Raw genomic sequence first — 21,952 nt, forward strand, 5'->3', positions numbered from 1 at the left:
TCTCACTCACAATGTATTTAGGAAAAAAAGTAATTAGGTACTTCACCAATATGAGGATGCCCTTATAGGTTTAATTATTCTACTGTGGTCTCAATAAAACATAGGTCACTGTAGACATGCTGCTGATTTACGGAGTTCAAAACATGTCATTTTTTTTAATTATCTTTCGTTGTTTATTATAAAGTCAAACCATTCACCTTTACATTCATGTTTTAAGATAGATTCACAAATACTTCAAACGATTTGTCAGGCTTTTTCTTTTTTTTCAGCATTTTAGGAATACCTAAATATTAAAGTAACAGCACAGTCTGGTCTCTTAAAGGGAACGTTTTGTTGGACATTCTAATTGGAAGATTTGGTTTCATTAATTTGCCATTTGGCACATAGTCACATAAACAGGTATTCGGAATGATAAAAAAATAAAAAGATATGGTAGTCGAGAAAACAGAATAAATGGCACTCTATATAGATCAACAATTCAAAAGCAGTAATAGTGAAGTGGTGCAAACTTTCAACACAAAACAAATGTTTGGTTATGGTCCCTTTACTGAAATAGCCCTCTCACAGGGAAATGGAGAGCCTTTTATAGATTCTGTGACCGTAATACACCTCTGATGGAAAAGTGAATTATGTACACAAAAATAGCTATTTTTTCCAGAGGTGACAGCCAGTAAAATCTTGTTTTTCTTCGTTTATATTGGTTTAAAGCACAGTGAAAATTTTGAAGTAGTCTAAAAGCCTCTAAAACAGAATGTTGCTGTACAAAAGTAATTGTGCATGTACAACATTGTTCTTTTCCCCGGTCATCACAGCTTGGATCCACAAAAAGCACAAGCCTGAAACGTAAGACAAAATTGGTGATAATTACAGCATCAAAGAAGGTTCCTTAAGGCATTTTTAATACTGAACAGACCATTACCAATGATTGTTCAAGGAACATTCCCAAAGGGCTTTGTGCATAAGATAGGTTGTCTTTTTAATGAGGAATAGTCCCAGTTACAGAAACACATCCATAGTGTTGAGGATCATATGACGGCACAACGGGCAGTTCTGTTGGTAGATAGGCTGCCTAAGTAAAATGTTAGTACAGTCTCTACACAGACACAGGTGGCGACATGGCAGCAGCACCACTGTCTTGGTGCAATCCTGACAGATCACACACTTCTTCCTCTCCTCCTGCTCCTTCAGTAGGTTAAGAAGATCCTCATCCAGATTTGCTTTACAGTCTGTGTCTTTGCCCTGGTTGGTCAGAGGCCGCTGTGTGCTGGAAGAAGGCAATGCTAAATCCTGGTCTTGAGTGGTTTCATTGGCCTGTCCGTCCGGTTGGTCCCTCCTCTCCTCCTCTTCAGCTTCGCCATCACCCCCTGCTCTGTTGTCCCTGTCCCTGCGGCGTGTTCGCTGAGCCAGGAGCTGACTGCTGTGTCGGGACAGCTGCCGCCACAGTCGTCTCTCCAGAACATGCAGATGATGCAGGAGCCTTTGTAGTTGCTGTACTTGTTCATATAGATACCACTGGGCTGTTTGAAAAGCTGTACCCAGAGTTTGTACAAATGTACACAGTCTATGAAACATAGGAAAAGAATTAATATAATCCACAAAACGTGAAACCGCCTGTCGTGTCAGCTCTGGGTTCAGATAGGCAGTGGTAGTTACAGCGATAGTAACAGTCAGCATGAAGCCATAAATGTTCAGCACAAAGATTTTGATGAACACATAGACCAATGACACAAAAAAATCTGAAACTAGTTTCATTGGCTCCCATAAGGCAGCTGTGGTCCCAGCTACACAGCTGTAGAGAAACGTGAGCGATGTAAGGGTGAGCTCCAGGACTTTGTGCAGTGGACTGGACACTGTCTGTAGCACGCTGACAACCCCCAGGTACAAGTTTTGAATGGCAATGAGCACTAAATTGACCACAGTGTTGGTAAAGTAGACCACCAGACTGATGACAATGGCACATCCTTCTTGCAGAGATAGCAGACCTCGGCATAGGTGCTCTTTCCCTCGGAGCAGTAAGTGCATGGACAGGTAACCCACCATCTTTAAACTCTCCAGGAGACTCTCCACAGCAAGCGGTAAGGTCCCCAGAGCGGCCGCTGTTCCGTAGGCAATGTCTGAGGTGGTTTCTGCTACAGACAGCAGGCAAAACGAGGTAAAATTACACATTTCCAGTAAGACGAAGAGGAGGAGGGAAGGAATACTGTTGATGAAGGAAACGATAGCCACGAGTGTCCGCACCACGTTGTGGACAATCACAAAATTCAAGTCCAGCAGCAAAAAAAAGGCGTCGAGGCATTTTGCAGCAATAGAGAATATAAAATTCACCAAACCCATAGTAACGTATCACAGCGTTCACTTATCAGTGCTCAACGAGTTCAGGTCGCCTCCCAGGCAAAGTCCATGTCTGCTTGTACGTTGAAGCAAAATCCTACATTTCATCTGCTATTGTCTCTCCGCAGAACGGCAGCTCAAACTCTCTGTTGAGAGACAAAAAAAAAGCATTTCTGTACAATGAATCTGCCATTTAAAACAAACGCTGAGGCTATCGTCAACACACGTTAGCCAAGCCAAGCGGATGTTTGTGTTCAAATAAACTTACACGCTTCCGGTCCACCACTATATTTGTTGCGGGTTTCTACATCGATGTATTTGAGTAGTCGTCACAATGGAAAAAAAAACATACTTTAGACGCAGATACCAAGCTAGGATATAGAAAATACGATAATACACAAACAAGCCCCCGATGTGTTTTTTGTAGACGCCATATTTGTTTTGAGTGAGGTCAGCTGACCACCAACACTTCCTTCCGGTAGAGGGGCGGGATCTGTCAGATTTTGTTTTTTTTTGAATGATCCAGATTCTACTTAAAATAGTAACTAAAATATATGAATTACTTTCATAAAAAAAAAAATGCAATTATACAAATCTTTGTTGCTGGCCACGCATTATCAATTTAATAAGTCAATTATTTATTTTATTTATTTGCCTCGTGTGTTTTCAAAGGTTTTTGGATATCATTGTTGTTGTTTTTGTGGTTGAGCAAATGGCGCTGACATTATTTTTTATTTGTGCTACAACTTCCATTACAGTAACTTAACAAAACAGCTTTGCTATCCAGTAGTCTACTGCTGGAGTTCCTTCCTTGACTTGTGTCTCATACTGTCCATTTGTTTCATGAGGAATGATACGATCATGGGATATCCTGCTCAGAAACTTTGAATGCTTGTAGGCATTTAATGATACACCTGGGATCCATGGGAGCACTACAAGGAGCTGTAAAAAGTCTGATACATGGCTTTGTTTTCTGCAAACCAATTGAAGATCTATTCCTTTTATGGAAAGCTCTTTTCCGTCTGTGTCTTTGTGCGCCATGGCTCAGTTTCCTCTGTTTGTCTTTTAGATGACCCAATCCTTCCTTTTTGGGTGTTAACAGGTTGCTCTGCTTTTATCTTACAAATATATTTAGAATTCTTTTCTTTATAGGGAAAATAAAAAAAAAGTATTTTTGCAAACACAACATAAAGAAAATGATTTTGTCATGTTCTGTCATTATTATCGGTTATTTTGGCTTTGAGAGATCAAATTTCATGCTGCACTGAATACTTTGGTGTCCTTCCAAACCCGATTGTACATTTGTCAGAAAGTATTTGTGTGTTTTGTGTGTGTTGCAGTAAGTGACTATGGGCTGAGGCAGCAGACCAGAAAAGACAAACTCTCTATGGAAATCACTGGAGTGCAGACTGGTCAGGAACCTGAAGCAGGTCCTGGAATTCCACTCCGAGACTCTCTGCAACACACTGGGACCACAGCAGGCAACAACGTCCTCAAAGGTGACGTTGTTAAAAATATAGTATTGCGGGTGTGGCTGTGATATATTGAAATAGCACAAGTGTCAGTGGAATTTCCCCCCAGTGACATTCCTGCTTTCTTCTCAGGACCTTCATGACGTCTATGCATCTGCAGGATGTCCATTAGTTTGCAGCTTCCTGCTTTATGACTCATTTTCAACATCTGTCCATTGTCAAATCACTAAAGGATGTAATCCTGAGTCACTATAATCGCAATGTGAATTTTTTCAGTAGCAAAGTAGGCTAATACCATAGTTCTCTTCTCGCCTAACACAACACCTTATTCAGACTGGCAGAGAAGAGAACTCTAATATAAGAAGTCACACATAAGAAAGTACAATAACAATGGTATATTTGCCATGGCTCAAGCATATGAATGCTTATGCTCTAGATACAGTAGCTGCAACAGTTACTGTATGTCAGTTTTGTATATAGTACAAAACAATGTACTCAAAATGTTTTTATTTTTTTTGGACCAAGATTTTCCCATGCCAAAACAGGAAAACACTCCAGTGAGTACATTTAACTTGAGTAATGTCCTTATTACATATAATCACCATGGAGAGGGGATGTTTAGATCTTGGCTGATGTTCTTATCAAAGTAGCTCTTTGTTGCATTAGTGAGTATTGTGACGGAGTTTAGCAGAAATTCAAATTTCTCTCCCACTCCTCATTTAGCCCCCTCACCATACCAGTGCACACTCAAAGCCCCCTGCTCCTGAAGCGGATGAGACAATGGTGGTCTCTCATGTCCGTCCGACTTACCCCCAAAACAACTTGCTCTCAGGCTGGCCTCATGGAAAAAATGACTCTTTTCCAATATTTGCATCCTTCTTCCTGGTCAGATTGTAGAGATCATATGTAATCTTGTGGCACATCGGAGTCCTGTAGTCATAAACAATTTTAATCAGTAGTGTTTACATTATTACAATATTAAAACATCTCAATCTATTTTAGACCCTTGGAAATCAGAAATGGCAAGCATATAATTTCTGCTTTATTTTACTATACTTATTAGTTTTAATAGTCCCATCAAGTGTACTGTGTTAGCTTTGTTATGCTTGCATTGTTTTCTCAAACCGCGCCTGAGACTTGACTATAACTCACTGGCCTTGAGTGGCAGAACAATGTTGTTGTTTTGAGAACAGTGACTTTCCTCCTATCACTTCAAACCAGATGGATGGGCTTCATCCTATAGGAAATGAAATCCCTCAACACAGTGGTTTACGCCCCAAATGAGATTTACATACCGACTGAATGTACACAGAAGCATGCATTCACACTGCAGCAAGCATCACTGACCTTCTTGAGTAAAGCTTTTTGTCTGGGTCAAACAATTGTAATTGTAGCTGTGCTTGTGGTATAGCGATATAGCCATCCAGAGAGGAAGTTGTGTTGAGTTAAGAACAATACGGGACAATTACAGTAGCGACCAGAGCAGAGCAGCAGCACAGAGGGGCCAAAAGAGAGGGATGTTAGGATATGTTATCAGCTTTCTCCTCTTATTTCCATCAAAACACACACACATAGCTCATATCTCCAGCTGCAGATCTGGTGTAAAGGCTACTGGAGGGAAAGAATAACACTGCATCTGAGTAAAATGAGCTGAACACCATCATCAGCTGTCCACTTCTCAAGTCCAGACGCCCCCAAGCTGAAAGTACGCCACAATCAAGAATACTGAAATATGTGCATTACTTTATTCTGTTAAAAATACTGCAATTTTTGCAAAATCTTTTGCTCTAAATCCTACTTCAATCAGGATGATCAACAGTCTCATGTATGGAAAATACTGGCATTACCTCAAAGCATTACCTCAGAGTGTGTGTAGTTTTGCCATAACCCTAAAAACAAAACAAAACATGGAAATATTGTATTTTTCTGATGAGCATCATGTAGTATAACATTATAACTACATTCGTTCAATGCTGAAGAACATCCACAACTGTTCATTCATTCATTCTGGCTTTATTGAGTACATAGAATCCTGGTCCATATTAAAAGAAAAAGAAAAGATTGGAAATAAAAGTAAAAAACAAAACAAAAACTGATTAGGAAAAAACTAAGATCTTATAGTATTTTTAGACTCCTAGTTTCCCAGGCACATTAATAGTCAAAGTAACATCTCTGCTCCACCCAGTGAACAATCCACTTTTACTCCGTGCACTACTCTTTTCAGTGTTGCCGGTAGTATCAGTCATGGCTTGATCCTTCCTTTGTGGCAGTGGCCCAGAGTCAGTGCTTTGGCAGAGCTCTGCGGCAGACAGCAAAGGTTACATGGATCAGAGTGGCTGACCGTGTCTCACTATCCTCTGATCTGTCTCCAAGAGCTGGATACTGCAATAGTTCACATGGGATAAAATTATATCAAGGAGATCAAATATTGAATACATAAATACATTTACAAATGATAATACAGTGACAATAATAAATATACATGTAAGTTAATTAAAACCCATATTATAAGAAATTTAGACAAGCCCTGCATTTTGGGAGTGGGAGTTTTTTTTTTTTTTATGTTTTTTTTTTTTATTTGGTAGGGACAGTGCAAGTTAATGAACAAGCCACACCGGATTGTAGCCTTAGGCTAATTTTCATCCGTCGTCCCCCATGCGCACTCTCAAACACACTCTCAAACATACTGGCCTATTGTACATGTTTTTTAGTGGTAGGGGAAACCGGAGTACCCGGAGGAAACCTACGCAGACACGGGGAGAACATGCAAACTCCACACAGAAAGGCCTGTCCAGGTGGGAATCGAACCCGGACCTTCTAGCTGTGAAGCACAAGCACTAACCGCTGTGCTACCGTGCCGCCCACGCCCAGTCAGTGGGACAAGGCCTCGTGGAAGACCCAGGACACGCTGGTGGGACTATGTCTCCGAGCTGGCCTGGTGTCGCTTCGGGGTCCCCCCAGAACAGCTGGAGGAGGTGTGTGTGGATCGGGAAGTTTGGGCATCTCTGCTGAGACTGCTGCCCCCGCGACCCGGCCCCGGATAAAGCGGAAGAAAATGGATGGATGGATGGATGCATTTTACTGAAGTGACTTATAACTTATCAACATGACTTGTGTCAACCAGCATATTCTGTTTTTCTTCTTCTCAAGAAGTCAAAATTGCTGCTGATGCCAGGAGGTGGTGCTTCTCTGTGTTGCTAAAGCCCATACAATTTCACTGGACTCAAATTGCCTTCACAGCTGACAGCCTTTAGCCTTATTTAAACTGTGTCACGCCTCTGTGTACTGTTGGATGTGTTTTGGATACACATACATTTGAGCTTAATTACATGGTTTTCATACAGATACATGATTTAACATAGATGCTCTCCCTTCAACATGTCAACAAAACACTCAATCAGTGAAAATGAGGGATGTGGCTAAAAATAGCTGTGCCAAGACTCTCCTGGAGGCAAACTTGTTTGTTTACTTTGTGTATCTCCTGCATGCTGTGCTATTGTACACTTGGTGCAGATTTAGCAAAAAGGGAAGTCTTCTTCTTCAGACATTTGTGCAGACAGATGGGTTTAAATCCTCCCTCTGAAAACATGCAAGCACATTAATATACTATAATATCTTGATATGACTTCTGGCAGTAATCTTGTTTTTACATGAGCTGTTCAGAGTCCCTACTCCCATGATGTTCATGTTAAATTTGGCTTCAAACACTGAGTGGGAGTCAGATCCACAGTTTTATGAGGGTCTGATAAAGATTAAATGCAGCACATTTTAACAGCCTATGGGTGCAAGCTACAACCAGACACATTCCCTTTCTGTGTTTCATTCTCTGGGTCTCCACTGCCATTTTGTCTGCAGATATTAAGCCAGATGCCCATCCAGTCTTTAGAACTCGTAGGACATGTTTTGACTTTAACCTCAATGTAGAGGACACAGCACTCCATGGAATGAGCCAACTGTTTTCTGCAGATTAGACTGTTTTCTGTCTAATCTGCAGAAAACAGTTGGCTCATTCCTGCTCATCATCTTTTGGTGAAGTTAGCTTGTGCACAACTCCCTGTGCCCTCTTCTCCAGGAATCTGATTGACCACCCTAAGTGCACACTCAGAGAGGCTGAGGCCATAAATAGGGGGTCAATAATAAGTTTAGTTTTACTTACAAGTCACCAAAGTCGAATAATCAAAGTTTGCAAAAGCCTCAATTATTCGCGCACGCAGCCTCAATTGACTGTTATCCAATTATTATCACAAATCTGGACACGCCCCTGCTGTGCATTACACGCAGACAGCAAGCTGAACCACAAAACGAGCCATAGTTTACAACATTTACGCGCACTTTTGACACATATGCTATTGCAAATATGCCAACAAATTACATCACAGCTCGACACAAGTGATCAGTGAACTGGATCCCTTGGCAGACCTCCGCCCTCCCGGTTATCTCTCTCGTGCACACTACAAAAATAATTAACCTTAAACCCGGTCCTCTCCAAACGTATACTTTCAGACATCTTCTATCGGCCTAATTGCTTCCAGCAACGTAGTTCTATGAAAAGTTGTTAAAGTAGCGTGAGAACGATAAAAGCCTGTTGCTGTGACTTGATCTTGTTGATATTTTGCAGTGCACGCCCTCTCGGCTCTGCCCCATGATGCGCTCTCGTGCGCGCTGCCTCCCGCCGCCCCCTGCTGCCTCTCGCTTCCTCTGGCTGAGTTTTCCAGGAGGACCAGCCGCTGTCACAGTCCCTCCTCACACACCCAGGACAGGCAGGCAGGCAAGGCAGGCAAGGCAGGCGCACGGACTCACAGACCCCAGCAACGACGACCACCAACACACCGCTATGGCTGCACGGGACACCGGCTCTCTGCTCGTCGTTGGACTTCTACTCTTCATTCACACCTGGGGAGGTCAGTGCAAATACAGGGGCCGCTCTTTTGCTGTCAGATACGTGTGTCAGAAAATGATTTGGAAATAGGCTACAGTGGCTAAAAGGGGGATTTCCAACTTAAGTCAAAACCTACTGCTTTATGTTAGCCAGACGTTTGTGGGATCTTTCTGTGTAAACTTTTGATACAATACTACAAGGCACAAGTTGTTTAGTTTGCTCTGTAAAAGTTCTCAAACTGTTGTTCTTGTATCATTGGTGGCTTGTTTGGATCTCACTTGCAAAGCTAAACTTTTTTCATATCAAGTGGAGGTATTTCATTCAGGCTTTATTAATGCTTTGAAGTCTGGTTTTGACATGGTTTACACTCAGTTTAAATCACTGAATCCAATATATAGACCCTTTATTCGGCGTAAAAAGTTTGAGAATTGCTGGCCATGAAAATGAATTAAGTGCATGTTATGAATACAAAGGACACATACAAAGTCTTTAAAGTGCACTTTAAGGAGGCTACAGTGTTATAACTTGCTGATAGTAAAGACATCTCAACATCCTGTGCTATGCCTTGCACTGTATAACTTCACGTCCCATTTAGACGTTTGGCTGTGTGTATTTTAAGCCAGTGTGCATTTGGGAGTTATAGTCAGGGAGCTCTCTGTCTGCTTTCTGTCAGCTCCTGTCTGTGTCCAGCAGTGATCAAGTGGCACAGTGCAGCTCTGGTGGCGGCAAACAGCTCGACTATGTCCACACAGTAAGAGATATAGCCCTCTGTGATTCCAAGTTGTGGTGCTTTGAATTGGATGCACACAGGTTTTTTTTCCGTCTGCGTTGCTTGTATATGTTTGCGACAAATTCAAGTGTTGATTTCCCTAACAGTCCTTCCTTTCAACTTCCTTCTGCACATGCCCTCCACATTCTCCACACTTTCTTATCAGTTTGACGACCATGTGAACTTTTGTCTACCCCAACTCCTGCATTGTGCTAGTGTCCTGTTGTCTACGCCCTAAACTTCCAGTGACACTTTGGAGTCTCAAACAATATCCCTAAACTTCATAAGGCCTCACGTTTTCTCATAATCGTCGTCACCTTATGTCACCTTGTGCATTACCAGGATATGTGCCATTAACTATCATGTGGAGCTGATGTACTAAAAATAGAAAACTGTTTATGAAGTATCAGCTACAGTCAACTACAGAGTCACAGTAGTCTTTTGGTGTGTCCCTAGTCTGAATAAAGAGAGTTGGGTGTGTTTTAAAGGGCATCTGGCATCAGATTTATGGCACCAAATAGGTATTTTTACAAAGCAGGATTTGTTTTGGCAACTGCGAAAGGTAAAATCCAGTGGGAAGAATCCAGTGGTAAATGTTAGCAAAACTGTTCTCAATTTGAAGGCAAGATTAGGTTTTTGAGAGGTACGCTAAAAATGGCTTCCCTCCTGCATAAAACGTTCTGCCAAATCAGTGTGCAAATTGCATCAGATGAATTGATTGAATAAATGTAAATAGAGGTGTCTGAAGTGCCAATTTTTGTTGGCCCTGAGACTTCTTTCTGAGTTGGCACATATCTGAATAAGACTTTAGGTTTCCCTGCATTGACCACTGGTGTGTGGCACTCCAGACTGTATCGACATCAATATGCGGCTCATGAAGAGAGAAGTTTAGACACCCTTTGAGTTGGAGCGTTTTGTGTAAAAGGTTAGTTGTCAATGTGCAAATAATGTCATGCTATAGGAGGCCATAGATTGATAACACAGACACTGATTAGCCAGTAAGGATAGTATTCATTTCCTGTCGACATCAGCCAATCACAGCGGGCCAAAGTGCAGTGACTTAGGGGCCTGACTCCCTTTAAAGGTCATCACTTTGTGGCTGAGGCATTGTGCCACAGTCCCATGTGCTCTAACAACTGCTGCTCCTCAGAAGAACTGAACCGGTGGCAAACAATAAATGTCGTTGTGAGTCTGACCACAGCATAGAAAATTGAAGCCCGGCAATCTGGCGAAAGATCAGCATCAGAGCGGGGCTGGTTTGAAAAAAAGTCCCATAGTTCAGAGTCAGACATGTTTTCCGGTTCCTTCTCGACTGTTGTAGATTAGTGTATGGGCAGTTGTGCACACAGCTGTTGGGGCATTGTTCAGTAGCAGGTGGACGCCATAGGATGTTTTTGATCTTTCATAAACAACAGTCTTGATGAAAAATATAACATGAGTTCCTTCCTCAATCTTGGTGAACCTGAATGATCAATTTTAGTTCTTCTCAATTCTTTAGTTTGCATTATTGAAAATGTGGTAAATATGACTTTTACGGTTACGAGAGATACAGGTTTCCAAACTCCGCTCAACACAAGCTGTTGGGAGGAGGCTCTGTGCATTAAAATGTACCATGACAATCACTGAGACTAACCATAGATTAAATCACAGTTTAGTTATTCCACTGTCCTGTTGTATATACGCAGCCTGTTCAAGGGACTCTCAAACCTTTCCATACAACTTTCTTTAACAATGACAAAATGTAATAACAACTATAATCCCATTAACAATGAAAATTTAGGATGTAACCTGGATTAAACTAAACCAACTAACTAAACTAGAACTGAACCAGTACAGAAAAAGGTAAGCAGCATTAGTCTAGGATTTAGAGATTCCCTTTAAAAAGAGGAGACTTTCCTAGATAAAAAACAATAGGCCAAATAATATTGTGAAATAAATGTGGGGTGGGGGGGTGGAAAGGGGGTGGGAAGGCTGACTTGAGAACCATTATCTGAACCTCTTCCTAAATAGTAATCATTTGATATTTAGTTTGTGCTTGTGAGAGTTACGTTGGTCACCGGCTAAGGCTGCTTTATCAGTGTCCAGGAATAAAGCCTGGAGATGTTGTGGCGTTCCCATGCAACACACCGCTCGCTGGAGACCACGGGCTACTCCTACTTCTGATCTGGGTCAGCAACATCAATCTGCACATGACCAAAACTGTTTTGGCTTTATTTATTATTAGTGAAACATAATCCAGACACGCCAAATGATAGAGAAACTTTGGTGAAATTCTCAAAAGACAAGTTCATGAAAGGGTTACAACTGAAGGTATGTTTACATTACCGTTTCCTGTGCGCTGTATTGTTGTAGGGACAAAAATGCCATTCTTCAAACGTGATGTACTAAAAAGGGAAAAGAGCGTTGTTCGCCCCACGCCGCTTGTGTAAATGTTACACATTGATAATCTGCTAGATATAAATAGTGGATCCAGTAAAGCCTTTTCCCAACAAGTCCCCAAAAGAACTTGATGTTTTTAGGGCTTGACTCCTGGAACGTCCTGGATTTGTTTCCCAGATCAATTTTCTGAGTGAAGTTTGCATGTCCTGATAGTACGACATATAATAGGTATCCTGATCAAAATCCTTGTTGAAGATCTGGAGATGGTTCCCCGCAGGCGCTGCACTCCGGTCGCCCATAGACAGATATTATTCTTGCTGTGATGGATTTTTGGCGTCATATAACCAGATGTAAATATAATGGCTTCCGTCTTTTGTTCTTATCTGATTGTGTTGGGACGGGCAGCCAGGCCCTTGTTGACCCCTGTATGATTTTATCAAAGGTGTTTATAGACGTCTGGTTTCATTAATTAGTATCCGCAGATTAGGTGCTATTACATGCTTACTTATGATACAGGAAATGTTCAAAAATCTGCACACGGCCACTACCTATAAAAGCTGTACCTTACTGCACTAATTTCCAATCTTTTTGGTCTCGCGTAACCCTTGAGTCTTTAGAAAATTAGTTAAAATCAGATTTCTTGGTATTTAGTTGTGTATTGTGTTAAAAAAATGAAGCAGAAACACTCAAATTCAAACCTTTTACTGCAAATTAACTCTTTATTTTACTTTAAAATAATATTGAAATACTGTTCAGTTTCAGATTTAGATTTGACATCAGGTATCTCCTGATCAGTCCTTTCGTGGCGTCTTTGTATCCCTGGTTTCGGAAACACTGCCTTACTGTATGTCAGTGTATGGTCAGTGAATGGAATTTACCTCAAAGAAGGAGGAAGGAAATGGGTTTGCAATTATAGTGCTGGTGCACACTATTGTCATTTTTTCCTAAACTTACATTTGTTCTTTTAATTAAGTATAGAATTATCAGTGTAGAATAGTTTTTCTGCATCACGCTGCTTCATGATAAAATAGAAATAGTCTAATTGAAATAGGGCTGATATGTCTCTGTTTCTGTTGTTTTCAGTGAGACGATGTTTGGCTGTGGTGGGTATTCCCCGCTGGGCTTTATAATGGCCTGAGCTGTGCACTCGGGCCGAGGAGCACAGGCAGGTTGTTTTCTTTTACTGTTTGATCTTCCCATTGATGTGTGTTATGTCCATTATCACCATTACCAGGGTCAATACACTACAGCAGTGATGGAGGAGGCGGCTGCGCTGTTGTCATCGGGGCTTTTGTGTCTTCATTTGCTGCAGCCAGGAATCGCTATGTGTGTGCTTTTTTTCCCCTCCAGAATCATTTATCCGGTCCTCCCAATTTCACACTGGCCTAATACTGCAGTAAAGTTGCAGCACAGTGTCAACAAATGTACGGTATGTGCATGGTAACTGTTTACATTTCACACAAGGTCACTCATACTAGAGCTGCACGTATTTATTATTACAAATATCAGGAAGAGTTGTTTTTTTTCTTCCATCAAATTGGGCAAAATAAGACTTAAAAAAGCCTAGATCTGAACCAGAAACAAGCAAAGATTGAATTCAATTGACTCTGTGCATAACTTCAAATCATAACAATGCCGCCCAAGAAGTGACTTCCTGTTTCGATCCAGCACACCAAAATAAAAGCACCCAGCTCATCTTATTAATCAGTCAGTTAGAAAATTTGTGGGTGAAATTAGAGAAAAAGTGATAGGAATCTGTAATTTAAGTAAAATCATTTTCTGATTTTGTGCTCCTAGAGGAAATATATACAATGAGTAAATGATTTAAAATGAAAAACGACAGAGTGCAATTATAGGCAAGTGCAGTTAACGGTAATAGCCCCTAAGTATCTGCCACAAAAGTAACTCCATTTAGATTTTGTAGTGGTATCATTTGACTATTTTTGACTACTTCTCCTAATGTTGGTCGTTTCATTCTCATCAAGAGGCTTTTAAATTCGTAAACTTCCGAAGAGCTTTGCCACACATCAGCGTAAGTCACAGGCACTCTGATCTATTGGGTCAATTTGTCTGTGAGGCTGTTCCACTTAAGCAGATACTTTCACCTATAGCGAGTAAAGAGCGGTTCTCTCTGCGGATTTCACTCGGCTTTGAAGCTGTAAAAATGCGGACAGCTGCTTACACCTGGTGCCAAATGCTGCCCCATAACCGGAGCCATGGGGCAAAACAAATGTCCAGTAAGCCCCAGACATGTCCACAGAGGTGAGAGGTCAGCCAGTTTAATGACCTGTTGTCATCATGTGCTATCTGTGACAATGAGGTGTCACTGCTGAATCTATAACAACTTCTCTCACTTGGTGACATCGTGTGGGTGTTTTTTATGTATTTTGTTTAAGAATCAGCATTTTTATAATTTGTTTAGTTCCCCCTCATTATTTTAATAGGGTGAACTAATTGACAGCTTTCAGTCTTTCTATCAACAGCTACCGTTATCTTCCATCACGATTGGCTTGGAGCGCACATAACTAAAACAGAGATTTTCTCCTCAATAATACATAATTTTTGACATGTTTAATGGGCCTACATCAGGGGTAGGCAAGAATTTCTTCACCACCAAATCACCAAGGGTCGAACCTCACCACTGAGGCCCAAAGTAAACAACCATTTTCTGCAAATGTGAATGTTGTGCGTGAAGATCTGCAAGGATTTTTTAAGGAGATGGGGTCAGTTGAGCCAGTGGGTAAGTCGATCCACCCGTTAGATGTTGAAAATAAAATATTTAAATTGCTATGTAAGATTATAGATTTGAGCTTTGCATGATTTCAATTTGATTTTTAGTGTCGATATCACCTTTAAATCCGGTGGTCCAATTTACCCAAAGACCTGGTTTAGTTTACCCCGCTACTGGGGTAAATTACACCTAAAAGAAAAAAAAAAGGAAAACAAATCAACATCTTAAAGCAGTACTAAGTAACTCTTGCCCCTAGAGGCCATAAGCGCCACTGCAGGTGTCGTAGCAAGTTGCGATTTTTTTAACTTATTAATTGTCTATGAGAGTAAATACTATGCTGAAAGAAAAGGCAAAGGGAGAGAGTGATATTGTACATCCAATTACACAATGAAAATATTTTTTTTCACTCAAACTTGGCTGTACAGTGGCGCTAGCCCGCAGTTAGCTTTGCCTGTTAGCCTGTTAGCTTCTTCTTTGTGATTTTATTAGTGTGTATTGGTGGCTCCGACCCGTAGGCGACGAAGTTGCAATTGTGGTTTTCTGGCCATGGCCGGGTAGATGAGAGAGCCTCCAATCATCCCATTAACACATTAACACTACGAAAAGGATTTTTTAATGTAAACAAGTTACTTGGTACTGCTTTAAAAAACATGAATCCTAAAATGTATGTAAATATTGAAATTTTGTTTTTATATTCTACTATTTTTACACAAAAGCAAAAAGTGGCTTATCTTCCTCGACTCTCCCTGACTTAAGTATTTGACCTCTTATTTGTGTAATAATATTTATCATATTCTTCTTGGGGGGCCAGAGGTTTTGCACTGGAGGGCCAGATTTAGCCTGGGCCTGACATTGCCTACCCCTGGCCTACGTTAATGTCTTGTACAGTATGCATACATTTCTTTAGGTGTGGTGCAGCCCTGTTTAGACTTTGTTTAGTCTCATCCTGGACCTGCTATAAACTGTTTTTACATCCAGACGGAGCACTGATTATTTTGTAAGATGGTACTTGGTGTGGAAGGTTTGAGAACCACTGGTCTAGTAGTTGGTGGCAAACTTTCTTTTAATGCTTTATTGTGTTTGACTGATTTGATTGATTGCTGGGCATTGTAGTGTGCTTCTCTGCGATGTTACTTCTTAGTGTTTGTTCATACAGGGTAAAAAAGCTTCTTCTTTCCAATGGCACAATCTTTAAAAACCTTTTTATTTTTAATCACGTCATCCACCAAAATGTTCCTTCCCTTTTTAACACTAAGAAAGCCTTAGCAAAAACGACTATACTTAGATCTGTTTTTGCAAATGTCAAGAGGACACATATCTGTTGGATTCTGGGTAAAAGTGTATTTCCATATCTGTCTCAGTGAGGTCAGTGTTCTTAAGGCCACTCGGGTAGCTCAATGAACAAACAGGATGAATGCCTTTGTTACCGCTGTGCACTCCCATTTGGGCTGTGTCGGAGTTTGTTTAAAGCTACTGAAGCCTGTCTCTAGATGGAAGAGGGCAGGATGTGCGCCCCAATCTCCTACTCAGGGGCTGTTTATGCCGTTTCCCCCCAGTGAGTCATAACTGCACTCAAACTTCTCCAAACCATGAGAATATCGCATTCTGTGTACCGTCTGATTGCAGTGTCATTCTACTTAGCGAGATGGCGGTCACTCTTACGCCTTGGTTAAAACAACAAACTAACTGGACCATGTATGTCTTAGACAAACTGCTGTAAGCCAGAAGGATCAGCGTGACTTAGCAGCTCAATCACACTCCTACATTAGAAAGATGTGAGGTGACTCAGCGATGTTTACTTTACAAAGAGCCACTGAGGTTTTCTTGTTTAAAATCTTCCCAAACCAAAAGTGAAAGGGTTTTGTTTTTCCTTGAGTAAAGTCATGAGGTTTTGGCTGCGGTTTGTTACTGCTGCTAATGAGCGGCGCCGCAAGACGGAGGAAGCTTTACGACACATGTGTAAGTTAATGGGACATTGCCAAATTTAATTGAGGTGCATCGAGTGTCCCAAAGTAACCCCCAGAGTTTAATTCAAGATTTCCAGATGGCTATTTCTTTACATTGCCTTTTACTCATTATGTCATATACATCCAATAGACAGTCTATGGGGAACTGACCAAATACTTTTTTCCCACACTGTATGTCCAGGCAAAAGTGCGATATTATTGTTTTAAGCCCACACTCAATTCAAATGCTGAAAGATTAAACAGATTTATGACTTTATTGACAGTACTATATTACCTTTCTCAAACCACGCTTTTCCCTCCTAAATTCCAGACTCACCACCAGCTGCTCCGTCTTGTCACCAGACTTTCGTAATGACATACATGGCTGTTGAAATAGTGATCATTCTTCGGCATTGCCTGGGTGTGGAGTTTTACCAAAATGTTGAAATAGACACCGCTCACACTGTTGCATGGGGCGGATGATATACGAAAGTCTGGGGTAGAAGTCTTTACTTGGGCAACAATTTGGAAATCACACTTTGCTTAGGAAATCCAGGCCTTTTATATTCATTACTACATCACAGTGATTGTAGGCTTAATCTACCACATGGTGTGTCTGTTACTTTATCTGAAGACTTACATGTGGAATGTGATTTGATCTAAATTAAATTATCTTATTTTCCGCCGATGCTCACCTCAGCCTGTTCCACGGCTCACATATAAAGTATAATAGACAACGTAATCAAATCAGTAATTCCATTAAGGCTCACACAGACAAGTCAGTGATCCTTTGTAATCTTTACCGTTTACTCTTTGCCTCCATTCCTCAAGTGCTTGTGAAATTCTGATTTATTTTGTTGCTACCGTGGCCAAAGCACAGGATTTATGAGCACAGGTTCAAAGATCACCTGAAAAGAAACTGTTCCTTTTTGGCAAAAATGCATTTATCTTTAAGATATAGTCGAGGAAGTATGTTTTTCAGATGGGTGTGGGTTGAACAGCTGTGCAGCAGCTGACAGAAATCAAACCTCTGATCTCTTATACATATGCAGACATTACTCCATAACGTTGTTCAATATACGTTTCCATACAGCATGTCTTTCCGCTGAGTAAAATGCATTTGTATTGGATATTTTTAGAATGTATGCCAAATCTCTTTTCATTCAGTCATTTTTATTTATAATTTTAAGGATTTGTTGCTAAACAAATAGCCACACAGTGGGCTATGAATCTGCTATTGTGCTCTTGGTTTGAAGTTGGGTTAAGTATTGTGGGTTGAGGGGCAAACACTCAGCCCACTGTGACATTTTCTTTCCTCAAAAAATTAAATACAGCATAGTATATACAGTATATAAAATTGTATGTGCAGGACCCGTCAAAGGTTTCAAAACACTTTTTTTAATGCATTGTTTTTTCTTCCATTTCAAGACCATTGTAGATTCTCTCCAAAGGCATTCATTTACGAATACATAAATTCTTCAAAAAATAGGCGCCTTTTGATGTGACACACTTTTGACATTTTCTCAATGGGCTTTGCGATGTAGTCGCCAGAAAAGATTTTGACTTCACTTCAGGGGCGATCTTATGAAGCTCATTGAGAAAATGCCAAGAACAAAGGGTGGCAATTTTGAAGAATTTCACCCTTTTTTGTTTCCCATATTATCCCAGTTTAATGTCTTTAATAAAAATTACACAATGTAAATAGTGCTGACAATAAAGAGAATGAGAAGCTGCAAGAGGCATTCCCTTAATCTCTTAACCCCTACTTTAACCAAACACATTTTCTCCAGTTTGACCTTACCCAAATCTGAAAGCTCCTTCAAAATAACATCAAAGTAGTGACAAAAACAAGTCGTAAAGGAGGATGAAAACAGCAAAAACGTGACCAATAAAGCACAAAAAATATGACTAAAAAGTGACGTCAACGCAAGGAAAAATCTTCTGTTTTGTTGGTGTTTGAGGCGCCACACTGGCCTAAAGGCTGTAAACTCCAGTCGAGAAGCTTTTAGATGTGAGTGAAACTGAACTGGATGTGCTTGGCTCAGGTGGGAGTTTAGAGGTTAATACTATAGATACTAATATACTAAAAGCATATACTGTGTGTGTATTTACTTCTCATGCCAGTTTTAATCTCTTGTTGTGCAGTGGTAAGGCAATGATAGGGCAGTGCAAACCTCAGTGCGTAACTGATTATATCCTATATGATGTAGAGCTTAGCGTGTACATGAGAATGTTTTATTGGTTGAGGTCAAAAACGTGTTTTAAATTCGTGACATGAAAGTGATGGTCCAGAGCAGCTTTATGGTCTCGGCTTTCACTACTGGTTCTCTATATGTACATCTCCAGTGGTGTATTGTTTTATCACGGTGTAGCTGTAATGCTGCCTGGAGCCGGGCGTAAAGATAATTGATCGGGGACAGTGGCTGTGCAGGAATGTAACAATGAGGTCATCCATTGACTGTCTGTGAGTGACTGCAGAGAGGAGACATCTTTCTCTGAATCTGTGAATTATGTGCTCCTTCACCTCGCGTCAGAGTTGGGAGGCCCGATGCACAGTGCTGTCTCTGTCCTTCCGCCTCATGTTAGCGGTGTGGGAAACACACTCTCTGTTTTGTGGAGGGCCTCTTCGGTCTGGTGCTTGGTGCCAGAGAGATGACCCGCTGGGCACCCCAATAACCCAGGGTGATTATTGCAGCGGGTGAAAGTCACTAATGGCCCATCCGTTGCCTTCGGGTGACAGTACAAATTAGGCTTAACTACTTTCGGTGACATCTCCATCTATCGAGGTAGCCTTTAAACTTGGGCTGGACACTTTGGGAAATTACATTTACAACTTATTATACAACTTATAGTATTGTTCACACACAAAAATCCAGCTGCAATAATAACTGTCATTATGTTTTCTTATTTTTCAGCTCTATAGATATTAGCATGTAGTTGATCAGGTTTGCCGTTTCCTCCTGGTGCCGATGACAGTAGGTCTGGTGTGCCTGATGGAGCGCAGAGCAGGCACTCGTCCGTCTGTTTCGGCCGTACTTCATGCTGCTTAATAATAGATGTTGTTTTCCTCAAATGAAGCTGTGTGCTGATCTAATGCACAGGCCTTTTAACCTAATGCAGGCTGTGGCCGATTGACAACGAGCCCCTGACTCTACTTAGCCGACTGCTGTTTTGTGGCCGTGCGCCATTTAGTTACATATCATCTCTCTCTGTAGTTAACATTACTTGGTTTCTCCTCTTTTGCGCTTTGGAATGATCAAACAGCCCTGAATCTCGCAAAAACTCTGTCATGGGATGATGTGTTATGTTCCTCATTAATTTTTCTGTCATGACAAGGTTTGGGGGCCCGACCGATATGGATTTTTGGGGTCCGATACCGATATAAGCATGGCCGATAGCTGATATATAGGCCGATATTCTAAGTAAGTAGTCTATAGTTAAACATTTTGTATTATATTAAAGAATTAAATCATAAAAATATAGGCCTATCTTAGGTTGACCGATGTGGGTTTTTCTGAGGCTGCTGCTGATTTTTTTTTTTTTTTTTGATTGGCCGATGCTGATATGCACCACTGATATTTTCGGCCAATATAAAAAAAAAAAAATCTCGCCTATAATCATGATGCTTCTACATGTGTTAGTGTTGAACTGTGACAGCAGGGGGCGCTGTATATTTATGTTTAGTAGGTACTTCAGAGGGAGCTTGTTTGGAAGTCAAAAATCAGTAGATTCCAAATCAAAAAACAGCAAGTCTCTATCTCTTACGGTTCAGAAACTATACACAAAAGTCTACAGCATAAAATAGGTGAACAAACAGGTGACCGATTTTCACCACGGAATTTCTCCGCTCCCCTGAGGCCTAGGAAGTTGTGGGAGGGCTCATTTTAAAGCCCAGACCAAGCCCTTTCTAGTACCAATGGGAGGTGTTTATCATTTTCGGAAATACCCAAATATCGGCCCAATATATCGGCCAGATCATATATCGGTCTGGCCTCAGTTAATTGACCTGAGGATGACCTTTCACTTAATGTATGATGGGCTGTATTTATCATTGTTTCAAATTTGAGTGCAAATTACCCTGGATTTCATTGATTTATCATAAACCAAAACAGATTGGTATTAGCGGGCAAAGAACTGAACACAAATAGAGATGCATTTAGATCCATAATGATTTTTTCCCTTTAACTGTGCCAGGAACTGTTTTAGTGGTCTTAATATTGACTGTACAACCACTGAATTACAATTTATAATCAGTATAAATTTGCGCAAAATCGAACCCCACAAAGGGCCGAGTTTGCCCCATGGACCTCACTTTGGGCACGTCTCCTCTATCATGTACCTGTAATGCCTCCAGATCTTTTCCCATTTCCAGTCACATTCCCTAAAATATGCTATAATTCAAGTTCTATTGATCGTATTTCTATTGAGCCCCTCCCGAACAGAAATAGCTGCTGAAGTCAAAGGCGCCCATTGTTTCTTGTATCTGTTGCTTCCTCACAACACAGCATGTGAGATATTTACCAACGTCTGTTTGCGCTCTGGTACACAGGCAGAGCTTTTTGGCAAGACAACCATGTGATGCAACCTAAGATAACGTCAAGTTTGAGAACACTTTGAGCTTTTTATTTCGAAGAACTTACAAAATGCATTTGCCTGGTGCCTTGGCTTGTAGCTCACTGTGTGCTGCTGAATGTCTGTATCTCATCTATATTTAGTCCTGATATGCCACTCATCTCATTGCAACCAAGCCACGTCATGGGACCTCTCTCGTGTCCGAGTCAGTGCTGTATAAAAATACGGTCCCTGCTGGCCTTTCCCATACTTGTAATTGGCCTGTGTTATTTTATTGCTTGTTCCTTTGGAGCGGCTCATGTAGAGGGGGGTCGGGGCGCTGTCCTGGGACGTGGGAACGGGGATGGAGTGGGGGCGGCGGTACCATCATGGGAGCAGGCATGAGGAAGTGGCCCGCAGTGGTTCACACAGGGTTTCACTGTAGGCACACATTTGTACAAGTCGCAATGTCCAGTCAAATGTGATTTTTTTGTGTGTATGTTATTGTAGATGGACATGGGAAGAGGTCAAAAGTCACATATACAATTTCATGCACTTGCAGATACGTGGGATTGAACAAAATAGCTGAGTGGAAAGTTTGAGCTATGACGACTTGCTGCCAAGTTGTTATCAAGGACTATGTGCTGTATGAAGACCAAAGAGCAGCTTATCAGACAGGGATTAAATTTAGGCCTATGGACCTGTTAGGACTTCACCAGCTGCTGTCCTGCACCACACGCTCTTTTGACCGTACGGTTTATACCTAGGCCTGTCACGGTAACAAAATGTGAAGTTCAATATATTGAGGCAAGAAAATATCTCGATGAACTTCATGCAGACAATTTTTTTTTCTAAATGTGCCAAACCACATTTTAAATCACACAAGTCAAAACT

General features: G+C 41.1%; 2 protein-coding genes across 4 annotated transcripts in view; one reads left to right on the plus strand and one right to left on the minus strand.

The window, feature by feature from the left end:
* Nucleotides 1–204: 204 nt before the first annotated feature.
* rnf26 (ring finger protein 26) lies at nucleotides 205–2,756 on the minus strand. Its single transcript, XM_079571217.1, has 2 exons — nucleotides 2,600–2,756; nucleotides 205–2,477 (listed from the first exon to the last, which is right to left on the minus strand). Exon 2 carries the CDS (start codon nucleotides 2,332–2,334, stop codon nucleotides 997–999), a length of 1,338 nt encoding a protein of 445 aa, XP_079427343.1. The 5' UTR covers nucleotides 2,335–2,477; nucleotides 2,600–2,756; the 3' UTR covers nucleotides 205–996.
* Nucleotides 2,757–8,498: 5,742 nt separating this feature from the next.
* The window catches only part of mcamb (melanoma cell adhesion molecule b), a 43,641-nt gene continuing 30,187 nt past the window's right edge, over nucleotides 8,499–21,952 (plus strand). For all 3 annotated transcript variants that reach the window (XM_079580102.1, XM_079580103.1, XM_079580104.1), the window contains exon 1: nucleotides 8,499–8,704. In XM_079580102.1, coding sequence (XP_079436228.1) covers nucleotides 8,638–8,704 — 67 coding nt within the window. In that variant the 5' untranslated portion in view covers nucleotides 8,499–8,637. The remainder of the gene's footprint in view (nucleotides 8,705–21,952) is intronic.

Source organism: Gobius niger, assembly GCF_951799975.1.
Source record: "Gobius niger genome assembly, chromosome: 1".
Classification (NCBI taxonomy): Eukaryota; Metazoa; Chordata; class Actinopteri; order Gobiiformes; family Gobiidae; genus Gobius; species Gobius niger.